This window comes from Stigmatopora argus, chromosome 18 (genome assembly GCF_051989625.1).
Source record: "Stigmatopora argus isolate UIUO_Sarg chromosome 18, RoL_Sarg_1.0, whole genome shotgun sequence".
NCBI classification, from domain to species: Eukaryota; Metazoa; Chordata; class Actinopteri; order Syngnathiformes; family Syngnathidae; genus Stigmatopora; species Stigmatopora argus.
The window spans coordinates 2,045,317-2,071,614 of NC_135404.1; the positions used below are offsets into that span (position 1 = coordinate 2,045,317).

The following is a 26,298-nucleotide window of genomic DNA, read 5'->3' on the forward strand; positions in this document are numbered from 1 at the left end:
GAAAGTGGTGGAAAATTTTTCGTCTGCAAAAGGGTAGCTGCCAGATTTAAAAAAAAAGTTGAGGTACCACTGACAAGCAGTAAATAAAGTGTAACCTGTTCAACAGTAAGTAATACAAATATAGAAGTTACCAAGTTTGTACGATACTGTAGCCATATCAGGCTTGTACTTACAGTTTGTGTGTGTTGCTGAGATGAGTTTCCAATGCTTCAAGCTCATTCTTAGCTTTGGGAGAAAAATACAGATGCCTCGTTAAAAATAAGAGCAATTCATATCCCTGAAAAGATGGCATTACGGTTGTTATAGCATAGAACCTGTACATTTTATTGTGCAAGTTCCTGCGTTGTCTTCTGGTTAAATATGTCCTTCATTCATTCATTCATTTTCTGTACCGCTAATCCTCACAAGAATTGCGGGGGTTGCTGAATTGGTGGCCACGAAATCGCAGGGCATGAGGAGGCAGACAACCCTTCATGCTCAAACTCACACCGAGGGGCAATTTAGAGTGTCCAAACAGCCTACCATGCGTGTTTTTGGAATGCGTGAGGAAACCAGAGTACCTGGAGAAAACCCACGCAGGCTCGGGGAGAACATGCAAACCCCACACAGGAGGACCGACCAGGATTCAAACCCAAGAACCCAGAACTGTGAGGCCAACGCGCTAACCACTCACCTGATGGGCCGCCGTAAGGTTTAAAACAAAACCTAACATACAAAAAAATGGGAAAACGAAACACAAAGAAACAAACTGACCGGAGAAAAGGAAGAAAGACACACACCACACAACGATCACAACAAGCGACAACCTGAACTAGTGGTCAGCCAATTGCAGGACCCGAGGAGGCAAACAAAGAACAATGCTTACATTCATACCGAGGGACAATTTAGAGTGTTTCAGATGCCTACCACCCATATTTCTGTGACTTGGGGGGAAACATGAGTAAGGATTTTGAGAATCAAAAATAAAGAAGAGATTATGTTTTTTCATGATGTTTTTCAATACCTTTTGAAATAAAATAATCCATCTTGTCCTTAAAAGGCTGTAGATTATCTTCATCTGAAGCTTTGCACACTCGTTCTACCTCTAAAGTACATGCTGAGCAAAATAACAGAACAATAAATTGAGTATGTCTCTGATGAAGTTAGAAAAATATTCAGCACTGTTATTTAGTTCACTTGCTGGTTATGAACCAGTTAGTCAATAGAACTTACATCTAAGGTCTTTCCGGAGTCGAGTCAGATCTTTCTGAAAGTCTTCAAACTTCATCTGTGAAGTCTGGAACAACTCATGTGGTTCAGGCAGAGGATAAATACAGGTTTCTTTCCCAGCATCCTGCAGACATTGGGAAGAAAAATTAATAAAATAATTTGTATATATATATATATATATATATATATATATATATATATATATATATATATATATATATATATATATATATATATATATATATATATATATATATATATATATATATTTATATATGTATGTATGTATATATATCAGTGGCGGGGCATCAGGGCCTTCAAGGCCATCTCTGCTAGCCTAAGAAATATCTGAATCATATTATATTTTGTCCATCAATACTTATTATTCCAAATGGTCTGTTAGCTTCCTTTCATTGCTTTTCCCCCTGGTTGCACTGCTTCCAGAAGTGTGTTTTCATATTGAAGCATTTAACCAATCACATTTCAGCCATTATTTGTTGACAGATCAGATCTGCCTTCACAATCAGTTCTGCGCGGTCTGCTGCATTAAACAAGACTGTTGCTTTTAACCAATCAGATTTCAAGTTGGCAACCCCACAATGATTTTTCATAGGCGTTAGCATTTTGCTGGCTGGGATACGTCATTGCCTTCACCAACTATGATTGGCTAGTAGGCGGGCCAAAGCCGAGGCAGCCAGAGATCGCAAACTCCACCCACAATGCCGGAAATATGACAGGACAGGCTCGACTTTCATCATTAGCTTCGATGGTGATAGGAAAGAAGTAAGAAAGAAAGGAGGATGGATATTGTGTACAGTTAAAAAGAATTTTTGGGGAGTATAATATGGCTATATTCCTAAAAAATACTTCAATTGTGGGCCCGGTTCTGATATCTGAAAAGCTCCAGTGTTTGTATTTAAGCTCCAGTGTTTGTATTTAATCACTAAATGCTACCAGGATGTGGATTTTACCCCAGTTTAATTTTTGCCGTTTCACCATTGACGTCCATCGCTGTCTTTTCCCGAGGAAATCACCCCCCTGGCCTGGTTGTAATGTCTCAAAAGCTCCAGTATTTGTATTCAGTCGATAAATACTGCTAGGAAGTGGATTTTACCTAATTTTAGTGCATTTTTTTGTCATTTCACGTATGGACGTATCGACGTTCATCGCTGTCTTTTTACCGGGGAAATGATACTCCGGGCCCGGTTCTGATGTCTAAAAAGCTCCTGTATTTATATTTAATCAATAAATGCTGTTTTCGGCTGGATTTTACCCCATTTTCGGGCAATGTTTGCCCGTACGCCATTGACGTTCATCGCTGTCTTTTCCCCTGAAAATCGCCCCCCTGGCCTGGTTTTAATGTGTGAAAAGCTCCAGTATTTGTATTTAATCATGAAATGCTGCCAGGAAGTGGATTTTACCCCATTTTTGTGCATTGATGTATTGATTATTTTTTATGTGTCTCGCAGCTCTAGCTGCAGTAAAGGTTTTATAGCCATAAAATAGTTTTTGAGGGTTGGATTGATATGTTTAAGGCGCTACGAGAAAATGCACCGACCGCCACTGATATCAACTAAAACCCATTTAAAGTGTATTTGTCTTTCAGATTTGCGATTGTGTTTGTTAGTGTCCTTTTATTTGTTCTGAAAGATTTTTGGACAGAACAAGATCAGTTTCAGTGGTCACTTCTCAATGGTTTATTTGAGAAAATGGCCCTCGTGCTGGCCGATGGTGGGAGTGGTTAGCATGTCGTCCTCACAGCCCGTGGGTCCTGGTTTCAAATCCAGGTCACATCCATCTGTGTGAAGTTTGCATTTTCTCCACGGGCCTGCGTGGGTTTCCTCCGGGTACTCTGGTTTCCTACCAAATTTGATCGTCCTCATTCTTTAAAAAAACAAGAACAAAGCCTTGCTCCCTGTCTACTGGATGACCATCCGGAAAGCCTGGGTCACGAAAGCTTTCATAAACTGTTTCATACCGAGCGCAAAGCTGTACCTCTCTGAACGGGGGCTGGCATTCAAGGTCTGGACTGTGCAGGAGGACTTGGACTAAAACTCCCATTAACCTCCCGGAGGCCAGCCGATCGCATGCCACAAGGAGATGGTCAATCAAGCACACTCACACCCATACCTAGGGGCAATTTAGAGTGTCCAATCAGCCTACCATGCATGTTTTTGAAATGTGGGAGGAAACCGGGTACCTGGAGGAAACCCATGCAGGCCCGGGGAGAACATGCAAACTCCACACAGGTGGACGTGAGGAAATCACCCCTCTGGCCTGGTTGTAATGTCTCAAAAGCTCCAGTATTTGTATTCAGTCAATAAATGCTGCTAGGAAGTGGATTTTACCAAATTTTAGTGCATTTTTTTGTCATTTCACGTATGGACGTATCGACGTTCATCGCTGTCTTTTTACCGGGGAAATGATACTCCGGGCCCGGTTCTGATGTCTAAAAAGCTCCTGTATTTGTATTTAATCAATAAATGCTGTTTTCGGCTGGATTTTACCCCATTTTCGGGCAATGTTTGCCCGTACGCCATTGACGTTCATCGCTGTCTTTTCCCGGGAAAATCGCCCCCCTGGCCCGGTTTTAATGTCTGAAAAGCTCCAGTATTTGTATTTAATCATGAAATGCTGCTAGGAAGTGGATTTTACCCCATTTTTGTGCATTGATTAATTGATTATTTTTATGTGTCGCAGCTCTAGCTGCAGTAGAGGTTTCATAGCCATAAAATTTTTTGAGGGTTGGATTGATACGTTGAAGGCGCTACGAGAAAATGCACCGACCGCGGTTTGCCGTCAGGGCCTTCAAGGCTGTCAGGAGTGGCTCATTTGTCACTCCTGGCTTGCCGTCAGAGCAGCTGCAGACAATCCTTGATTGCCTCCTGGTGTGGGTATTTAAGCACCACACAAAGGATGGGTCATTGTCTGATCGTTCCTGCAAGTCTTGCATGCTCCTGTATATTCCTGCATGACACTGCGTAAATTCCTGCGTAAATTCCTGCGTGACACACCACGTGTCAGCATACATCGCTACAGGTATTATTCCTCTGTTACGTTTTGGGATATACAAGCCCTTGTTATTTTGTAAAGTGTTTGAGTAATTAAAGCTATTGTCATGAGAACTGCATGCCTCGCCTCCCTTTGCTTCCCCGTAACTTGGTCCGAATCTCCCCGATCGTGCCACGGCGTCACGGCGCGATCGTAACAGAACGATCCGACCATCATGGAACCAGCAAGGAGCCACCCACGCTTGCGCCGTCGCTCTCATCGACGCCAGCCACCCTTCTCGAATTCCCCCGACCACATGGATTTAGCGGTAAGCTCCCCAAAATCTTTTAGGGAGTTTATAATGGACACGCCGTGGTATGGGCACCTCAGAGACGTTCTGGCAGCGGAGGAATCCTGACTAGGAGGTAATTCTGAGGGGATTTTGTGTGATTCAATACTTTGATCCTGGCTTTTGGCTACCAATCTTAGATATTGTCCCTTTTAATAGTGGTACCAGTACCTAAAACATAATCACCGATTGGTAAAGAAAATCTCATATGGAGTAGGAATTCTTACCTCATCAAAATTCTTTAGGTAGTATGCCACTATGTAAGACAAAAGACTTTTCATGCTGTCCTGTATGGAGAGGAAAAGAGTAGAAGAGTTTAGAATGGGGGGAAAAAGCCTCCTGGACATTATTAATATTTAAGAGGTCCCGTTTCGTCAAAATCTAATTTTTCACTCATGTATGAGGCTCATGGGTGAGGCTGTCCAAGTGGAGGCATCCAACTTCATCGTTGCCTCTCCAGCGAAGCGCCCTGACGCTTGCCCCCAGAGAGCATCCCGGGCGAGGCCCCTGACAGTGTTGTCGCCACTCCAGTCCAGACCGGCCAGCCCGTCGCTTCCTTGTGGGCTGGCCTGGACTACTGCCTGACCAGCCAGCCTGTCACTTCCTCGTGGGCCGACCCGGCCAGCCCGCTGCATCCTTGTATTCCAGCCTGGACGTACACCAGACTGATTTTTGTTTCTGGACAGTTGTCATGCCCCCTTCCTACCTCGTGTTTGGGTGTTTGTTTTGTTTTGGGCTATCTGGAACGTCGGTGGAGGTTTATGTTATGTCTTGGTTCTGTCATGTTTTAGTGTTATTTTTTCTCCCTGTGTGACCTGTCCTTTCCCATTGAGTTCACCTGCCATTTCTCTGGTGTCTCTCCTGCTTGCTGCTTCTCTTATCATTCAGGTGTTTCTAATTGTTTCCTCAAACCATGTCTCTCTATTTAAAGCCTGTATATTTGTCAGATCATCTGCTGTTCATGGCTGTTTCAACCCTCCCCATTTCTACGTTCATGTCCAGTGCTCCGTGTTTTTCCATGTAAGGTTTCTTTCATTTGTCTTATTTTGTCATCTTCCCCGTTCTTTGTCCTTTGAGGTTTTTGTGATGAAGTCTAAGTTATTAAAGTTACGTTGGTGCACTCTCACTCCCTTTGTCTGCCTGCTTCCCTGCATTTGGGTTCAAGCACACTCTCCACACATCCCCTCTTGCACAGTGTTTCAATATGGATTACTTTTTACTCACACTGCTCTTGACATCTTTAAGTTTGGGAAGGATGTCAAGGCTAAAACCATCAGCTTGACCCCTAGTACGATTTCCTCCATTCATGAAGTTGCCAAAGGCCAGCACCAGACCCAGCACCTGCTTCACTGTTTTACTGTCCTGTAACACCTATACAAGAAATAACATTTTTGGTCAGACACCTAAAATATATTTTATTCTGTATTCATATTCTGCTCAATTCAACATGTTGCAATGGTTTTGAGTCAATCTTTTAGGTCCAGGGCAAGGCGTGTGGGTTGGTGTGTGTGTCAATTACAGGCCTAGGAGCCAATTGTTTTATCACAAAACAAATAAGTTTTAATTGTCGTATGACTTTTGGTCAATCAAGCTCAAAAATGTGTTCATGGAAACATTCTGTAAACCCGTTAACAACCGTGCTCTAATTTGCAAGGGACATTTTATTTTCTATCAGTCATAAACTTCCTTTCCTGCACACGGTTTTTGTGTCAATCTCATGTGGATGGAAAATGCCATCTGGAAGATATGGACTATCCTAAAAGAGTTGACATCTCTGGTAAGTCCACATGAAAAAAGCGCTCGCGGAAGAATTGAAAATTGAACATTTCGAAGGAGGACCATTGTGGTGCTTTCGTATTATGAAACGGCACCATCTGGCGATCATAGTGAGGACAACCGTGGCGCAGCAACTTCCGGCGGACTACATTGACAAGCTAGCCGTTTTCCCGCACCTACTGCTCCAAGCTGATTGCCGACAAACTTATACAGCCAAACCACATTACCAACATGGACGAGGTGCCGCTGACTTTCGACATCCCGATGGACCACACTGTCGAGAGGAAGGGGACCAGCACGGTGGCGATACGAACAACGGGGCACGAGAAGTCGGCTTTAACTGTCGTTCTCGCTTGCCATGCTAATGGGCAGAAGCTACCACCAATGGTGATCTTCAAGCAAAAGACTCTGCCTAAAGAAAAGTTTCCAGCCGGCGTCATCGTGAAGGTAAATCCAAAGGGCTGGATGGATGAGGAGAAAATGCGAGACTGGTTACGTGACGTATATGTCAAGCGACCAGATGGATTTTTTCATGGCTCGCCGTCTGTTTTGATTTGCGACTCCATGCGTGCTCATCTCACAGCAACGGTTAAAAACCAGATCATGAAAATAAACTCAGAGCTTGCCGTCATTCCCGGAAGCTTGACCAAAGAATTACAGCCGCTGGACATCGGCATCAACCGGGCTTTCAAATCAAAGTTACGAGCGGCGTGGGAGCAGTGGATGATCGCTGGTGAACACAGCTTCACGAAAAGTGGCAGGCAGCGCCGGGCTTCTTATGCTACGATTTGTCAATGGATCGTTGCCGCCTGGGCGAACGTGTCTGCTTGCACGGTTGTTCGAGCTTTTGCCAAAGCCGGCATAATTTCTAAGGAGCCACATGGAAATGACGGTGACTCTGAGAACGAAGAGAGGGGGGGACCCGGCTATTTGGAAGGCTCGTTTGGGCAATTGTTTAATTCTGACACAGAAGATGAGGAGTTTGAGGGATTTGAAGGTGATGATGACTTGAGTAAATTGTAAAATGTCCAAATAAAGCACTACCGAACTCAGTTTTGCTTCCGTTGCCTTTTAAAGCGTGTTTTTAGCGTGTGGGTGTTGCGCGCAAGAACTATATTTCCCAGCAGTCACTGCGCACCGGAACCCGGAAATAAGCTGCTTCCGGTAGCCAGTGCTATTGCGTTTCGATGTTCATCCATATATAATATATAATATATATGCGTCTAATGAAATGGTGCGTGCTTTGTGTGTCTAAAATACAGAAATAGCACTCGTTACTGACACTGCGGCGTAAAATACGATGCGCCAAATAGTCGTGAAAATACGGTAGTTAATAGACTAAATATGGGTTTGCTGGCCAGCTTAATATGCATAAAATAGTAGACCTGCAGGACAAATTTTTCACTAATCAAAGCAGTGATATAAAATGGAGAAAGATGGATATGATGATACTAATTTTTGGTGTTAATAGCAACGACAGGGCATGATGGGAATGCAAAGAAAGTTGAGCAGAGGGAGAGGGAGAATGTTGATAAGGGTGAGGCGGCTGGGAAAGCAGAGCGAGTTGTTTTGTTTCAGAGAAAAGTAAAAAAAAATACGAGACGTAAGAGTGAAATGTATGACGGAAAAGCATTGTCATAATTTTTACAAATTTATCTAATTGCGGAAACACTTTTTAGCTGTGACTACTATTTATATTGAAATTATGGCAGATTAACCGACACAATGTGTCGTGTGAGTTGGGTTAGAGACTGGGTTTAGCACTGTCGAGTGTGTGCAAGCAATGAATTGTTTAGCGTCTAGCAGAATGGTGTTGTGAATTTTTTAAGGTTTCTGGATGTTAGTTCAGTTCTCGCTCTCTCGCTCTCTCGCTCTCTCTCTCTATCTCTCTATCTCTCTATCTCTTTATCTCTCTATCCCTCTGTCCCTCTATCTCTCTATCCATCTATCTATCTCTCTCTCTCTCTCTCTCTATCCATCTATCTCTCTCTGTCTCTCTCTATCTCTCTCTATCCCTCTATCCCTCTCTATCATCTCTCACTCTCTATCATCTCTCTCTCTATCATCTCTCACTCTCTATCATCTCTCTCTCTATCATCTATCTCTCTCTCTCCACCTCTCTCTCTCACCCTCTCTCTCTCCACCTCTCTGTCTCTCCATCTCTGTCTCTCCATCTTTCTCTCCATCTCTCCATCTCTCTCGCTCTCTCGCTCTCTATCTCTATCTATGATATATATGATTGGACAGGCAAAGTCATGTGATCATATATATATATATATATATATATATATATATATATATATATATATATATGTATATATATGTATATATATGTATATATATGTATATATATATATATATATATGTATATATATGTATATATATGTATATATATGTATATATATATATATATATATATATATATATATATATATATATATATATATATATATGTATGTATATATATATACATATGTATCAATTGAGAGAGACATATACTCACCTTGCATACACTCAGTAATGAATCCAATTTCCTCATCAAGGATGTCATGCACTCAGAAAAGCTAGCCTGGAAGAGAATGCAAAAGACTCGCCCAGAGAAGCTTGGGATCTGTGAGAGCTGGTAGAGAAATCTGTAAGAAAAAATAATCCACAGTCAAGTTAATATTTAGTTCTAATGTCTCAGGACTATGGCGTCAACCCACTGTTCAGGTTTGTCCAGAGGTTTAGCATTCTCCTTGTCTTTAGTGAATTTCATATGTTTTTCAATCTTCTCCAATTCTTCTGGCACTGCTCTCTGTCAAATACACATATCTGAATGACTCTATGGACACAGTAAAATAATTCACAAACATGTACATTTATTCATTTTAACGCAACATCTTCCCACCACTCGTACATTTTACCTTTCCATTTTCATTCATACTTTTCCTTATTGCACCATTTTCACAGTCTACTGGGGAATATGTTGCATGAGAAACCAATTCATTTTGTAAATCCTTGTTGTGTTGCCCGCATATAATGTGGGAGTATACGTTGTCCCACCATCAACTAAAAAAGTATTTAACTCAAAATAAGGTCACATTTCTGACCTCAATGACATGATTCTATGGTTATTCGAACATTCGCCATTACATTGTGTCATCGTGTGTCTTAGAACGGACAAGTTGTCACAAAACCAGAACCTGTCTGATCACTTACAGGTACTCGGATGATTCGCCTAAAGAAGTTTCGCTGACGGACGTTTGACAAACGGACAGGTCGCCGAATGGACGTTGCACCGAACGGTCATTCGGCCGGACGGCCGTTCGGTGCAAGGTCTGAAACGGGATTTGCGCGCTCGCCCCGCCTCCAGATCGTGTGTGTACAAGTTTTGCAACCTCGGCCCGCGGCCCATATACAGCTCGTTAGGATTTTTAATCCGGGCCGCCAAGTAGGTAAATCATATACCTACGGTCATCGGAGGGGTTTCTCCCCGGGAACAGTGCTTCGTGGGCGGATTTTAATGACACATGCTGAGTTTCATTATCGAGCTCCATATATTTCCCGAGTATGAACACTTTAAAAATCGGCGGGGGTTCCCCCTGAGCCTATCCGAGAATAGTGCACCGTGACCGGACTGGGTTGGACGACGCCCCGCTGAATTTCTGCAGTTCCAGAAATTTTTCAAATTTGAGCCCCACACACATCAACGGTGTTTTCCCCATGGCCTATCCGAGGATAGTGACACATGGGTGGATATGGGTTGCTGAAGCCCCGCTGAAGTCTCGAGCGCCAGATTTTTTTTCAAAGTATGAGCACCACACACATCAACGGTGTTTTCCAACATTTGATATCGCAAATCATTAAACGCTGTTTTCGGCTGGATTTGACCGAATTTGAGAGCATTTTGAGCCGATGGCGAATGGACGTATATAGACGTTTTTTTGCCTTATCGCGACATCATCGCGACATTTTACCGGGAAATTCACTTCCCTGGGCTCGGTTCTAATGTCCAAAGAGCTCCAGTATTTGTATTTAATCATTAAATGCTGTTTTAAGATGGATTTGACCCGATTGCTGTCATTTCACAGCTCGGTTCTGCTACATCTGCCCGCCCAAGAGTGCTTATTCCCGGGCTGTCATGCCTACCCAAGAGTGCTTATTCCCGAATTTGCTCAAATTTGAAAAATTTCTGGAGCTGCAGAAATGAACGTTCGGTGGAACGTCCATTCGGCGACCTGTCCGTCTGTCAAACGTTCGTTGGCGAAACGTCTTTAGGCGAATCATCCGGTCACGTATTCCAACACATCAACAAGAGCTGGCTCTAGAGGTGACTGTGTATTTCCCTTCAAAAAGAGTGCTTTCAGCCAAAGCACATTATCTGTCCGTGCTGCACACACCTGGAACTCAATACCAATTCTTTTTCATATTTTTTTTGTATGGACAGGAACTCTTTTATTTTAGGAACAACGTTCCTCACAACTGACCGATCACAAATTCAGTCGCTTCGGAGGTGCTCTATCTCTCACTGGGTACCTGCGCCCAAACACCTCTGGGGAACTGACTGCTCGGTTGTCAGGTGTAACTGTCTTGTCACAGGCCACAGAGCCTGGTGAAGGTGTTACATGTGTCTCTTCAGGTGAGTACGGGCTACCACCTACTGCTCCAAGTGTGCCTTTCCCCCCACATATGCGTGAACCACCACAGGGTAGTTAATTGTGACTTCCAGCTGCTCATCCGGAAACTCCAATGTCTCTGGTCTGGACGGTTGGTTGTACAGCAGATGATCAATGTGGATTGCGCGTCGGCTCACGCCATTCCACACCAGGTAGGTGACTGGTCCGAGTCTCTTTTCCACTGTTCCTTTTGTCCTCCTTTCCTCCACGGAAATTCCGGATCAGGACTGAGTCACCCTCAGACAGATGTCTCAGCTTGGAGGCGGTTTTATCATGCTAGTGTTTCTGCTTCCGTTGTTTTGCTGCCACCACTTGAGCGAGATCTGGTTTCAGTAAGCTGAACCTGGTCCTGATTTGACGTTTGAGAAACAGTTCAGCTGGTGCACATCCTGTAATAGTGTGCGGTGTACTCCGGTATGCCATCAGGAAGTTAGCTAACCTGTGTTGCATTGTTATTGTGACATTTTGTTTCTTCTCCTCAAGCACTTGTTTCAGCAGTGATGCTTTCACTGTTTGAACTGCTCGCTCTGCAGCTCCGGTGGTATGGTTTCAGTCTCTCGTCCTTGTTTTAACTTGGCCATCCAGACCGAGTCAGCTCCAGTACTTTGCATAGGACTGGGTCCTTGAGAGTGCTCTGTGCAATCTCTGTAGCCTGCACGGGAAGCTCATCCACTACTGAGAAATAGAAGATGCTGTTTTCCTCGGCTGTATTATCCTTTTCCTTCCCCGGCAGTCTAGATAACGCATCTGCGTTGGCATTTTCTGCTGACGTTCTGTACTCTATACTGTAGTCATAAGCCATCAGTCTCAGCGCCCAGCGCTGCATTCGCAGAGCAGCTAAAGTGGGAATTTCAGACTTGGGTCCCAAAATAGCAAGAAGGGGCTTGTGGTCAGTTATTAAACTGAACTTGCGGCCATATACATATTTATGAAATTTGGTCACGCCAAAAAATTATGGTCAAAGCCTCTTTCTCTATCTGACTGTATTTGCTTTCTGCCTCTGTCAATGTACGCGATGCAAATGTGATCAGTTTCTCATCTTCATTTTCCATTATGTGAGACATGACCGCCCCGATTCCATAAGGGGATGCATCTGGAGCTAATCTCAGGGGTTTCTTGGTGTTATAGTGAACTACTAGTGAGTTTTTACTAACTGTTCTGTTGCATATTTGAATGCTGCTGCACATTTAGGAGTCCATTTCCAATCAACTTCCTTCTTCAGCAGTTGATGTAGCCGCTGCAACACCGTCGACAGGTCTTTCATGAACCGACCATAATAGTTTAATAGTCCTAGGAAAGATCGTAGCTCTGTGACGTTTGTAGGCTGGGGTGCATTAACGATGGCTGCCACTTTTGTCTCAGTGGGGTGCAGTCCCTCCTTATCTATCAGATGCCCCAGGTATTCTACTTTCTCCTGCATGAAGTCACATTTTGCTCTTTTCACTCTCACCCCGTAGCTCTCCAGGCGGCTCAGTACCTCCTCCAGATTCCTCAGGTGTTCAGCTCTTGTTTTTCCTGTGACCAATATGTCATCCAAAAAACAGGTCACATGCTCCAAGCCTTGGAGGATCTGGTCCATCACATTCTGAAACATAGAAGGAGCACTGGACACTCCGTATGAAAGTCTATGGTACACATACAGTCCTTTGTGAGTATTTATTGTCAAATACTTCTCTGAGTCTTTTTCTAACTCCAGCTGTTGGTAAGCATGTGACAAGTCTAACTTGCTGAAAAGAGTGCCTCCAGCTAGGGTGGCAAAAAGGTCTTCAACGTTTGGTAGTGGATAGGTCTCCTCTTCCACACTTTGATTTACTGTGACCTTATAGTCTCCGCAGATACGAATTGACTTGTCTGCTTCGGGTACCAATACTATTGGCGCGGCCCCCTGACTATGTTCTTTCTTTGAGAGAATGCCAGCTTTTTCTAGGCAATTTAACTCGTTCTCAACTGCATTCTTTAATGCATAAGGCACTGGTTTGGCCTTCCTGAAGATCGGTTTAGTATTTGGCTTTACTGTAATGTTGGCCTTAAAATCACGAATAGTGACTAACTCCTCAGCAAACACTGCTTTGTGTCTCTGCAACACTGCCTCCACATCTGCGTTGTTACAGGCCCTTGCTGGTATAACTGAGAAAATGCTTGCCCAGTCCAGTTTGAAGTTTTTGAGCCAGTTACGGCCAAGGAGGGCTGGTCTGTCACCTTTTACGATCACTAGTGGTAGATCACCACTCTGGTTTCCATATTTTACCTTGACAGTCACTTGTCCCATCAAGGGAATGTTCTCTCCGGAAAAGGTTGACAGCTGCACTTTACTTACTTTCAATGGCAGATGAGAGAGATGCTTCTTATACACTATTTCAGAAACAAGTGTTACAGCAGCTCCTGTGTCGAGTTGCATCTCTAGAAGAGTTCCTTCTAATTTGACCTGTACTGTCATTTCCTTCTTCCAATTTTCGACAGTACGTGTGGGATACACGCCATTCAAGCGAAATGACCTCAACAGTTCATCATCAACATTTCCTGTTGTCTCATTTTTATTTTCCTTTACATACTGTGTGTCCTTGCCTATTTTTAGTTTTACACATCCTTGCTATATGTCCTACTTTTGAACACCTGTGGCATGTCTCTATTTTATAATGGCATAATCGAGCTTCGTGGCTGTTACCTCCACATCGGTAACAGGGTTGGTGATTTTCTCTTCTCTGTGGTCTGTAATTTTCACTTTTGGTTTCACTTTTCCATTTGCTGGTGGCTGGTTGGTATTTCCACACACTTTTTCTTGTTTTCTTCTGGTCAATTCTATTTACTGTGGCAGGTTCTTTCATTTTGCTGGCGAACTCCAACGTATTATTTGATGCCATTTCCATGGATAACGACAGTTCACATGTTTTTTTTAATGTTAGATCTTGCTCCGTGAGTAATCTTCTCTGAATAGCCTCCACTCTCAATCCACAAACAAATCTGTCTCTCATTGCTTCGTCTAAATGGAGACCGAATTCACAGTTGTTGGATAGCTTCTTTAACGCCACAACATAGTCTGACACAGACTCGTTTTCTTTCTGATTCCTTTTTTGAAATTTGAATCGCTCCACAATAACCAGCAGTTTCGGTTTGTAATATGATGATAATCTTCTGCTTAGCACATCATACGAGAGGCTACTTGGCTTATCTGGCATGCAGAGGTTTTTTTAACAGTCCGTAGGCTTCTGCACCTATTATAGACAGGAAAACGTTTGCTCGTTTACCTTCCTCCACTTTGTTTATGATCATCCATTGCTCAAACCTCTCCAAGTAGGACTCAAAATCTTCTTGATTTTCCTTGTATTCGCCGAGATTTCCAATGAATCTGGCCATGATGCACCGCCGCCGTTAGCTTAGCAACTCTTGCTAAGGCTAGTTTGCAAAGTCACGTTACCTCCTTGTAACGCCTTAATTTCCTCGTTCTGAAACTTGGAATCCCTACCGACTTGAAAGGGATCCTGGTCGCCACTGTAATAACTTTGCACTTTACATAACTGTTAATATATCCATAACAGCAATAGACGGCGCAGCCAAGTTTCACACGTGTGTAACTCTTTTTATTGCAACCCTCAGAACTCCCAAAACATCACAACATCCGGGTCACGCTGTATTACAATATGGTCACTAGGTGGCGGTGGTTAAACACACTTGTATAACCTGAGGCAACTAATCAGTTATAGTATCAATATATTACAGTATGCATTGCATGCATGTATGTATGTATGTATGTATTAATGTATGTGTGTGTATGTGTGCGTGCGTGCGTGCGTACGTACGTACATACATACACAACATGCAGAAATTCTGACTGGGCAGTTATTGTGATGTGTTCGTGAGGAATCTAACATGGCAGTTCGGAAGTCGGTAGATATATTTCACCAACACGAGGTGTCGTGATTGGCCGCCAGCCACAAAAGTCAACGGTCATCCACAAAAGTCAACGGTCATCCACAATGGGTCTGTCGGCCTTAATTGGATCTAATATTATGTCGTCTGAGTTAGGCATAAACATAGGTTCTAACCTAATTAGTTTTGAAGAGGCCAGTCTAACTATGTGGCCAATCACGTTGCAAAAACATACACAATTCTAATTTGGATGCAATGTCTCCACCAAGTGACAGGCAGGCACACAAAATAATGTGACTTGGCAGTGTTTACAGAAGTAAATATGGTTTAGAATTTAGTGTAGGAATGGTCTCAGAGGTTGTTTTTAACTATTGGGTGTTGAAGATACTAAATTTTAGATTCTTTTTCATACACACAAGTCAGATGTATCCTACTCAAAAGGTCTCGCACCATATACTTACACATACATAAGGTAAACATTTATATACAACATGCTAGTGAAACGTTAACCCTAGGGTACCCCGCTAACCCTAACCCGCACACACAATACTGGAAAGTTTTTGCAGGCTATACGCAAGAGCTTTCACTTATAGTAGTAATCAAAAGGTCTTAACCATGCTAGTAAAACCTTCACAAATATTATACTGAAATGTTTTAATACTGAGCCCTACTAGTGAAACGTTCTCACACACTACACTATAAGGTTCTTACATATGCTAGTGAAGCACTCTTGCACAATATCCTGGAATACTTTCACTTACAAGTCAAAGTTTTCAACACATAGAAAATTCTCAGTACATTTTGTGAGAACGTTTGACAAATGTCTAAAAGCTTTTCAATGTAGTTTGTGTGAACATTTGATTAGTGTAAGTAATAAAAATTTCAGTATTGTGTATGATGTTTCACTAGTATGTATACATACATGTTTGACTTGTGTGTGTCAAAGAAGACATTTCAGTCATTGTTTACGAGATCATTTCACTAGGATGACAGCAAATGTCTTACTAGTGTGTATGAAAGGTAATCCTGAAAAAAAAGAATTCTAAAAAAAACCCTGCATTGCAACATGCTGTACATCTGGTTTTACTTTCGCTGCTGTACTGTTGCTGTGAGAATGTCTTGTTTCTTGACAGCAAATGCTCAGTTATATTGCTCATGGTCTGCCACTGCTATATAGTACAGTAATACCTTGACATACGTGGAATTTGAGATATGAGTAAAATTCTGAGCAAATATTTGCCTTGAGATACAAGACCATTTTTGAGATACGAGCATACAAGACAGCTAGGTGGCTGAGACGCGAGACACTGCTTATGATTTCAGCACACTGTCTGTCTCGCCGCAAATCCCTCGTGTAAAGATACCTTCTGTTGGAGTAATCATTATTATAAATGTGTTTGCAATGCTTATTTAGGAATATAAAGCCTTATAATATACATGCTTACTATATTAATCAATATATTTGCTTATTAGGAATAGTAATGCTCATCCTAAATGTGTAACTATATTAAACAATGTGTATATATATATATATATATATATATATATATATATATATATATATATATATATATATATATATATTGTTGATCGCTTTTATGTTAGAGTTAGAATTAATGTGTTTTCAACGAAGACAAACGCTTACTCCAAGTTCACTCTCCAGGACAGCTGGCTCCAGACTTAACAATTCACTGAGTCCTTGCTCCGAGGACTGATTACTGGAAGATACGCCTCAACCCTTTCCCCAGATACAAGTTCCAGGATCTACAAGGACTCTTAAACTACTTTGTTTACCTTATCATGAAAATATTATGCAATTCCTCACGCCATTGTTTGGGTGCCTTGTTCAACTTTTATGCTCACTTCGGCCATCTAGGGTGTTATTGTACTTATTACATAAACATGTTTTTCGAGTGTCGCGATTAAATACAATGATTCAGTTACTGCAATTCAGAATGCCTTGTGGACTGAGACGACGTCACAAGGCAACTCCTTGCAAGTTGTAAGCAGCTATGTTGAAAGATGTTTTCCTATTTTAATTAAATATTACTAATAATGATTTAAAAGGTTTGAATCATTATTCCAACACCTTCAAACAATGGGTGGAGCATTGCGGGACCTCAGTAGCGAGGAGGTGGAAGAGGGGACCCTGTGCCTTTCATATTTTTTACCGTTTGCTTGTAGTTGTACGTTGCCACTTTTCCCTGGTTTTTGTATTTAGGTTTTATTTTTTAGAACAAGTTTATATTTGTTAATCAAAAAAATATATGAATATAAATATATAATATATAAAATATTACCTTAGTGCACCCTCATTCCCCCATGTCTGCATATGCATCCCTATACTTGGGTCGAACTATGCTCAACTCAGGCACTTAACAGAACAATCTGATCCAATCATGTACCCTGTTACCCACCTGTCCCCAGTTCTCCATCTACTATGCTCATTTTCAGGAAGTTAACAGAACAATCCGATCTAACCATGTACCCAGTGGGAAGCCAACAGTGTCGGTATCTGTGCCGTCTCCCCGCCAGAGTCCATCCCGGGTGAGGCGCCCGGATGCCAGGCAGACTGATTATTTTTTTAATTGGATTGAATTGCATGCCTTTATTGTGATTATACAAGTACAGTAATCCCTCGAATATCACGGATAATGTAGACCAGACATAATTTGCAAAACCGCGAAGTAGGATCACCCCTATTATTACTACCATACTACATGTTTTCAAGCCAATACAAAAATACCAGTGGCGGGCCGTGCATTTCACACCTAGGCCTTCAGTAGTGCTGTGCGTGAATCAATCCAACCCTCAATATGTATTTTATGACTATAAAACCTTTAATGCAGCCACAGCTGCGACACATAAAAAAGAATCAATAATTACCTAAAAAATTGAAATATTATTTAGGAAAATAGACATATTTTACACACCAAAAATTATTTTTATTTATACACAAAATCCATCCTCCTTTCTTTCCTCAAGAAGATTTCAATAGCACAGGGCTGGGTGAGAAAGTCAAACTCATCATACTCATCGCCGGTCGTGTGTCAGAAAAAAAGATGGAACTCTTTGGTTATGGGTAGACCATAGAGACCTAAATAGGAAGACACATCCCAATCGACAGCCTATCCCCCAAGTCCAAGACATCGTGGACAGCTTGGGCGGGAACTCCTGGTTCTCCCTCCTAGACCAGGGGAAGGCATATCATCAGGGGTTTATATCTGAGGAATGTCGAGCACTGACTGCTTTTATTACACCATGGAGATTGTACGAGTGGATTCACATTCCTTTTGGTCTCATGAACGCCCCTGCATCGTTTCAGCGTTGCATGGATGAATGTCTGGAAGGACTCTGGGATAACATCTGCATCCCTTACTTGGATGATACGCTGGTTTTCAGTAAGACCTTTGAAGGGCATGTAGAAAATATGAGACAAGTACTTAGGCGCCTCAGAGAGTATGGCATCAAACTAAAACCCAGCAAGTGCAATCTCTTTAAAGCTGAGGTTCGCTACTTGGGCAGGATAGTTTCTGCAGAGGGCAGCAGGGTGGATCCTGCAGATTTTGAAGCTGTTCGATCACGGAAAGACATCAAACCACACACTGTTGGTCAACTCAGAAAGATGCTTGGTCTACTGACTTATTACAGACAATATATTAAAGACTTTGTCAGAAGAGCAAGTTGTCTGTATGACCTTCTGCAAACAGACCAGAGTAATGCCCCAAACAACCCAAACAAAACAAAGACAAAGAAACCAACACATGTCGTTCCCTCAAACAAGCCAATCACGCATCCACCATGATCAGGGAAGAGAATTTGAAAATCAGTTGTTCGCACAATTGAAGAGACTGAGTGGCATGGCTGGATCCAGGACAACACCTTATCACCCGATGGGGAATGGTCAGGTGGAACGAATGAACAAGACATTGCTACAGATGCTCAGAACACTGACTGAGACACAGAAATCGAATTGGAAGGAGTCTTTGAACAAGCTTGTGCATGCATACATCTGTATCTGTTGTGATGTGACAGGTTATTCACCATTTTGCCTACTGTTCGGGAGATCGCCAAGGCTTCCAGTTGACATGCTCTTTGGACTGTGCAACAAGTCAGATACAAATGGTCAGCAGGACTATGTGGAGAAATGGAGAAGGGGTATGGGGGAGACGTACACCATTGCAACCAAAAGTGCACGGACAGCTGCCGCACGAGGTAAAAAGCACTATGACACAAAAGTGAGGAGATCCGTGCTATAACCAGGAGAGCGCATCCTGATAAAAAACCTGACACCAAGAGGAGGACCGGGAAAACTCAGTGACTTCTAGGAAAATAGAAGTCACTGAGTTTAGTACACCATATTACATTCAACCATCCTATGTATGGACTCCAACAGACTACAAGCCTACAAGGGTGGCATGTCTTATGCTGGCATGGACTGTTATGTACTGTGTTAACAGTTTCCATCCAGTAAACGTATACCGTAGTTGTTGATTGTATCTGAACTGTGGCCCTTGCCGTCTGGAGTTTTCATGAGTATCAGCTCACAGAAGAGGATGTGTAGTGACAAGTTCATAGGACTGTTCAGAATAACAACCCACAAGTGGGGAGATACTTGGAATGTACTTATGTCGAGACAACATTTAATTTGTAGGGGAGAGTGTGACATGTTAAAATGTTCAGGTAAGGAAAAAAGCATTGCTTTAACAATTTGAGTGATTAATTTACACCCCGTTAACAATCGCATGTTGGGATGTCGCAACTAGTTTTGACTGGATGTATGTCGGTATTGGATTATTGATGCCTTGATGCGCGTATCTCAACCAGCACGGGAGATCTTCCTCATATCAGTAATGTTGGATTGAGGAAGCAATAACGAATCACTATTGTGATTATTTCTCCCTGTGTTTCCAGTGTAAATACAGTGTATAACAATAATGCTTTATTGAGGTCAAAGATACACTCTGATATAAAGAGTTTGGCGCTTAACATGCTAAGCTCCACTGTCAGTCAGAGTTGTGTATTCCGGGAACTTGATTCCAGCTTTGGCGAAACCTCGAACAGTACTGGCCGACACTTGAGCCCCGTCATCCACAATCCATTGTAACACGCGACATGCATCACTCCCAAGCCTTTGATTCTCCTGGCTGTTATATCGGCATCGACAATTCATTTCAAATTGTCACGTAACTCGTACGATGCATCCTGCCCAAAATACAAGACAAAACGCACCGACAGATTGGCCGCATCGACCATTTTAAAGAAAATTTTAGACTTTTAAATGCACCCCATAGGTGTGAAAATACGGTAATCCGAAAAAAAGCCACAACGCTGTTTGAATTATCGGCACGTCATTCTGAAATTTCTGTTATTCTTCTCCTGCACTGAGCCCCACACATTTCAGCACCGACCCGGTAGTTGACAAGATAACTAGGCATTTACAAACATCGTTCAATCTCTGAAAAAATGGTGTTTGCTGGGAAACACAGTAAAATAAACAATCACAAAGCTCCAACTTGCTGCGCTACTTATCATATTGATATGCTTCATCCAACTACAAGTGATTGCAGGACATTCGACGAATCAGATGGCATTGATACAATGTTGAAAGCCTGTTATATGAAAACAGTTATGGAATTTCAGCTTTGGAGCTTTGGTCCGAACCATGTTGCGGTTGCTTTCACACATGAAGAAAACAGCATTACAGCCCAAATAGAAGCGAACTAAGACACGTATATCCTACAAGGTTTTGGTCTCTATTTTAGTCTGCACCAGAATTTGCTGGTTTTTATTCACACTGAAAAAAAAAGGTGTGCACCACAGACATTTTTAGGTTTGGTCTTGATCAAACAGGGGATGTGTGAATACGTCATAAATCAGCTGTGAAATCGGGTGAGAACTGTCTAAATCTACTGTGTGTGTGGTTGTGTCCGTGCGTGCGTGTCTGTGTGTCTAGTATGTGTGATAGTTTTTCTTCAACCTACACAATGGACTATAAATTGAAATTAGCCCTCGGCTACAATCTTACATATATGTTCATTAACATGAATATAAATATGTTCATTAATATGTGCTATCCCTTATTAAATAAATCAAAGCAAAATCCTGGAAAAATATTGCATATAAATGGAAACTTGACTATCTCAAGTGACACGTTCAGCAGAAAAGTCATTTGAACGAGAATGAGAAGTGAGAAGGACAGATGTGTAAAATAAGGTAAAATTTAAGTCGGATTTGTGCATATTCTAATGGCATTTATGAAGATGTTTTATTCATAGATATTTTTTCATTCATTTTCTGAACCGCCTTAGCCACTTTATCACTCTCGGGGGGTGCTGGAGCCCATCCCTGCTGACTTTGGGCCAGGGGTGGGGGACACCCTGTATTGGTGGCTAGCCGATCGCAGGGCACAAGGAGACGGACAGCCATGCACACTCAGACCCATACCTAGGGGCAATTTTAGAGTGTCCAATCAGCCTACAATGCATTTTTTGGGATGTGGGAGGAAAACGGAGTACTCAGAGAAAACACACGCAGGCCCAGGGAGAATATGCAAATTCAACACAGGTGGACCGACCTGGATTTGAACCCAGGACCCCAGAGCTGTGAGACCGACGCGCGAACCACTCATCCGCCGGGCCGCCCATTCATAGATATTAATCATTACATTTTATTATTATTAAATCATTTATGTGTAGTAGACATGCACCTGCTTATGGCAGGTGTGATACTGGTGTGCCCATAGCGAGCAATGATAATGTTGCTCACACTGATACTCAGTGTGCTCAGGGAGGTTGTCTTTCTGCCCAGACAAACAAAAAATTAGAGGGAACATTGGTTACAAGCCGTCAAAATAATGACTGAAGTCTGAGTATCTATGAGTTGTGTTCAGTTGACAGTTAGTTAGTACCAATTTTGTTTTGCCTGGCAGTCAAGTGTGGATCTATCATCCAGTCTTGACCAGTGCTGTTCGTGTTTGCAGAAATAAGAGTCAGTTCCCCCCTAAAGGGAGGTCAACTTGCAGGCTGCAGAACCGACCCACCCATATTTCTGGATAGACATACTCAGCGATTATTCTTGCAAATGCTCAAAGCTTGAGTTCACACATTTAGAGAAGGTAAAGAAATTCAGTCACTCATCTATTAGGATCCGGCAGCCGTTTCTGGCCATCATAAACAATTTCAACTCTCTAAGATGCACCGTTTAGACAAAAGTACCGTGACAATCTTAACATAAAACATCCACCCATCCATTAATCACACTTTATTTATTCTCTGCTTCCCGAAACACTTTTCCTTCCCTGTTGTGACGGGAAGACTCGGTGAGACACGATGGTGTTGGCTGCGCTGACCCAATGTAGTTGTGAGGTAGGATGCCTATTCAGGGCAGTTTAGGAGGATCTAGTCAAGGAAGATGATCAACTCCAGACTACCGAGGGACTGTGCGGATCAGCTTGAGTGATTCTGCATATTTAACCTGTCTCAGTCTGCAGAGGGTCCCCACCCTGTGGACTTCCTGTGAGTGGATCCAGTTTGTTTTACGTAGGTCTATAATGTCTTCTGTGTCTGTGCTTGCTACTGTCTTGCTAGTGCAACCAAGAAAATTTCCGGAATACGGGATGAAATAAAGTTCTCATCTCGTCTCGTCTCATCTCATCTCATCTACAAACGTCGTTGGTGGATGTTTTATAACTCCAATCATGACAGAAAAAAGTGTTCTGGGGAGCACCTGGAAACTCGCTGTTGGAAATTCTTCCGAAAATGATGTGGAAAGGCATCCTACCTTATGACGAATCAGACGTCATCATGTAAAAACAATTCATACATCAACTGTGCTTTCAGCTTTAATAAATAAAAGATTGAGTTTACACACTTAGAGAAGGTGAATAAATTCAATCACTTGTCTATTAGGATCCGACTGCCATTTCTGGCCACCATAAAAAAATTCAACTTTACGTTGCACGGTTTGGACAAACATAGCGAGACGATCTTAACGCACACACACACACACACACACACACAAATCACGCTTTAAAAGGATTAAAGACAAACAACTCTTACTTACATTTTCATAAAGTGCCTGAAGGGTCTCGAGGTCAACTACTGTGTTGTCCAAGTTCAAAATGGCTGCAAGAAAATACAAGAAAATAAAAATTGAAATCATATTCATTCAATTACAAATTCAAACAAACTCACCATTCTGGATATCTTTCATATCAAGGTGTAGCGATGACATAAGGATTCCTACTGCCTGTGATCGTTTGTTGTTTAGGAGCTTGGCAACCTGGGAGTCAGAAATCATTACTATATGCTGTATGAGTTTGAATTTGACTAATTTAATAAAGCTTGATTTCAATCTTTAGTCCACTGTGCAGGTTGATGTGAGGTGTCAGTTTTGCAGCGGAGTCTATAAAATAATCATTTAAAGTTGTAGCAATGTCCCTTGGATCAAGGATTATTTTCTTCTTCAACTGTAACTCCTTTTTTGTCTTTGAATTATTTTCTGTCGATTTTAAATATTGTTAAAGATCTGATTAATGTTCCCTTTACCAGTATTAATTATGTTTATAAAGAAAATTGATTTTGCAGATTGAATTATTTTATTACTTTATTTCGTAGAGAAGTAAATGTCTGTCTGCCATTAAGCCTTTTTGTTTTTCAGTAATATTTTCAAAGCATGGTCTTGTGTTTTTTTATTATTGCCTCTGTGGCTATCCATGGGAGGTTATTCATTTTGATGGTCTCATCTCTTATTTTCTGAACCACTTTATCCTCACCAGGGTCGCAGGGAGTGCTGGAGCCAATCCCAGCTGTCTCCAAGCCAAAGGCGGGGGACACCCTGAATTGGTGGCCAGCTGATTGCAGGGCACAAGGAGATGGACAACCATGCACACTCACACCCTTACCCAGGGGCAATTTAGAGGGTCCAATCAGCCTATCTTGCATGTTTTTTGAATGTGGGAGGAAACCGGAGTACCTGTGCAAACTCCACATAGGTGGACGTGACCTGGATTTGAACCCAGGACCCCAGAGCTGTGAGGCCGACGCGCTAACCACTCGCGCCATTGGGCCGCCCGCTTTAGAATGTTTGTAATTTATCTTCTGAAACTTCTCTGTTTACACAGTATCTCTCAAAAGGGAGTCCCTCTCAATTCTGCAATTTCTTAATTACATCTTTTCACACTGAAGAAATGACAATTTCATACAATGTAAAGTAGTCTCGGTAGAGCTTAGATAATATCAGAAATTTATTTTATATTCAGGGTTTAGGCAGTGCAGGACTATAATGGTGGCCGCACAAAATATTGACAATTTGGGGCCAATTTTGTGATATTTCCCTTGGGGTGTTCCCTCTCACCAGAAATTCACACATTGATTGTTGTTTTCCATTATTTTGAAAATATACATTTTTTATTATGACTTTATATTGTATCAAAGTGTAACTTCTTCAGTGTTATCCCATGAAAAGATAGCATGAAAAAATTGCAGAAATGAGAGTGGTGTACTCACTTTTATGAGAAACTGTACCTCTATAGAGTAAATTGAAATGTATACCTGTTTGGCTTTGGACTTGGTGATTGTGTCTGAGAGTGGCTGCTTCTTCTCCTTGACGGCTGTTTTGGAAAACAGCTCTACAAACTCCTCAAAATTCACATCAGGCTCTTCTATTGTCTCCCACACAGATACAGAAGATATTTCCCTGATGAATATGATAAAAGATTAATGTATAATGCCTGCTTTAAAACACATTCCAATCATATCGGTGGCTACGCTTGTTTTTACCTTGGATCCTCCCAAATCTAGTGTCTCAAATAGGTCTCATCTCTCATCTCATTTTCTGAACCGACTTATCCTCATTAGGGTCACGGGGGTGCTGGAGCCTATCCCAGTTGACTCCGGGCCAGAGGCGGGGGACACCCTGAATCGGTGGCCAGCAGATTGCAGGGCATAAGGAGACGGACAACCATGCACTCTCACACCCATACCTGGGGGCAATTTAGAGTGTCCAATCAGCCTACCATGCATGTTTTTGGAATGTGGGAGGAAATCAGAGTAGCCAGAGGAAACCCACGCAGGCCCAGAGAGAACATGCAAACTCCACACAGCTGGCCATGACATGGATTTGAACCCAGGACCCCAGAGCTGTGAGGCCGACGCGCTAACCACTTATCCCACCGGACCGCCCTCTCAAATAGATACGTTTCAAAAATGTTTTTTAAATAATTTAAAAAAAAGGACATTTTTTTTTCAAATTTCATTCTGTCCTAGCTTGCTTTAGGGCAATTAATGTTTCATTTCACTGGCCTTTTCTTATTTTTGTGAGTCAAGCAAAGCAGGGTCAAAATAGGTTAAAAAAAACAACACCTGAGTAATCTTCTTCCAGTTGTTCCCAATTGCTAAAACAAAAGCAAAATTACCACAAAATGTGTGAAAAAATCAAGGATAAACAAAGTTTGACTACTTCTCATATCAGACGTCACGTTTTGAACCCAATTTTGGCCCAACAGACACGGAGAAATGTGGACTGTATGATTTGTAGGGACAAATACTGGCATGCAAACCTAATGTGGAAGTAGCCAGAACATTATTAAAATGTACTCATTACGAACTATCACAAATTTGGAGCTGATGACTATTCAGCTAAATATAACTGATGCAGGATTCAATAGGTGGTTTTGCCTTAATGTGGTTCATAGAACGGCATGTTATTGTGGTCATATGAAGTATAAATGAGATACATCTAAACAAATCTCTCACAGCAATTGGACAGGTAATGTCTTAAATCAGGCAATATCTTCCCTCTGAATTTACGAAAGGAACAGCACTATTTCAGGCCAACAAAAATCAATATGAAGTAGGCTACAAGCAAAATAATACCTTATGTAAAGAAATATAAACAAACTCGTGTTTTTATGTATGCATTAATAATTCAAGTGAATTAGAACGATGACACGAATACTTTGCTCAATGACCACGCAGAATTTAGAGGGAAGTGTTCGGCTGTCACATTCTGAGTGAGACCCTTGTATGTTATATCAAGAGGTGACTTCGGACAAGACATGATCACAGATAATTGTCAACTTACGCTTTGTGCGACTAACGTCTGTTCGACTTTACGACTGCCAATGTTGTGAAGCATACTTCATGACAGTGCAGTAGGAGTGTTGCATAAGACAGCGTCTTCAAAGGCCAATCACAAGGGAGTCAAAAAAAATTCTGACTAAATCTGCACTAGAGTTAATGTCAGCACCACAGTGATATGCCAACATGAGGCTCCCATCGGTCGATGTAGCGGCGCTCAAGGCAGTGTCACGAAAACAATGGTGTGCCAATAGCTCTGATACAGCACGTAAAACGTTATTATACAGTAAAGTAACCACAACATGGCTCGACGTACAACCAATTCGATATATGACCAGTCTGTAGTAACCAAATGCGGTCGTAAATC

At 42.0% G+C, this 26,298-nt stretch overlaps 1 protein-coding gene and 1 long non-coding RNA gene across 5 annotated transcripts in view; one reads left to right on the top strand and one right to left on the bottom strand.

The window, feature by feature from the left end:
- fmn2b (formin 2b) overlaps positions 1 to 26,298 on the bottom strand; it is a 71,650-nt gene that overhangs the window by 14,710 nt on the left and 30,642 nt on the right. For all 4 annotated transcript variants that reach the window (XM_077626021.1, XM_077626019.1, XM_077626023.1 and 1 more), the window contains 10 exons: positions 24,405 to 24,549; positions 23,046 to 23,133; positions 22,915 to 22,976; positions 9,031 to 9,122; positions 8,829 to 8,958; positions 5,774 to 5,920; positions 4,777 to 4,836; positions 1,213 to 1,333; positions 1,004 to 1,096; positions 174 to 225 (listed from right to left, as the gene is read on the bottom strand). In XM_077626021.1, the coding sequence (XP_077482147.1) occupies positions 174 to 225; positions 1,004 to 1,096; positions 1,213 to 1,333; positions 4,777 to 4,836; positions 5,774 to 5,920; positions 8,829 to 8,958; positions 9,031 to 9,122; positions 22,915 to 22,976; positions 23,046 to 23,133; positions 24,405 to 24,549 (990 nt within the window). The remainder of the gene's footprint in view (positions 1 to 173; positions 226 to 1,003; positions 1,097 to 1,212; positions 1,334 to 4,776; positions 4,837 to 5,773; positions 5,921 to 8,828; positions 8,959 to 9,030; positions 9,123 to 22,914; positions 22,977 to 23,045; positions 23,134 to 24,404; positions 24,550 to 26,298) is intronic.
- On the top strand, positions 4,059 to 5,673 carry LOC144092877 (uncharacterized). The gene is made up of 3 exons (XR_013306165.1): positions 4,059 to 4,248; positions 4,421 to 4,625; positions 4,954 to 5,673. It is a non-coding gene; the product is annotated as an uncharacterized LOC144092877 (long non-coding RNA).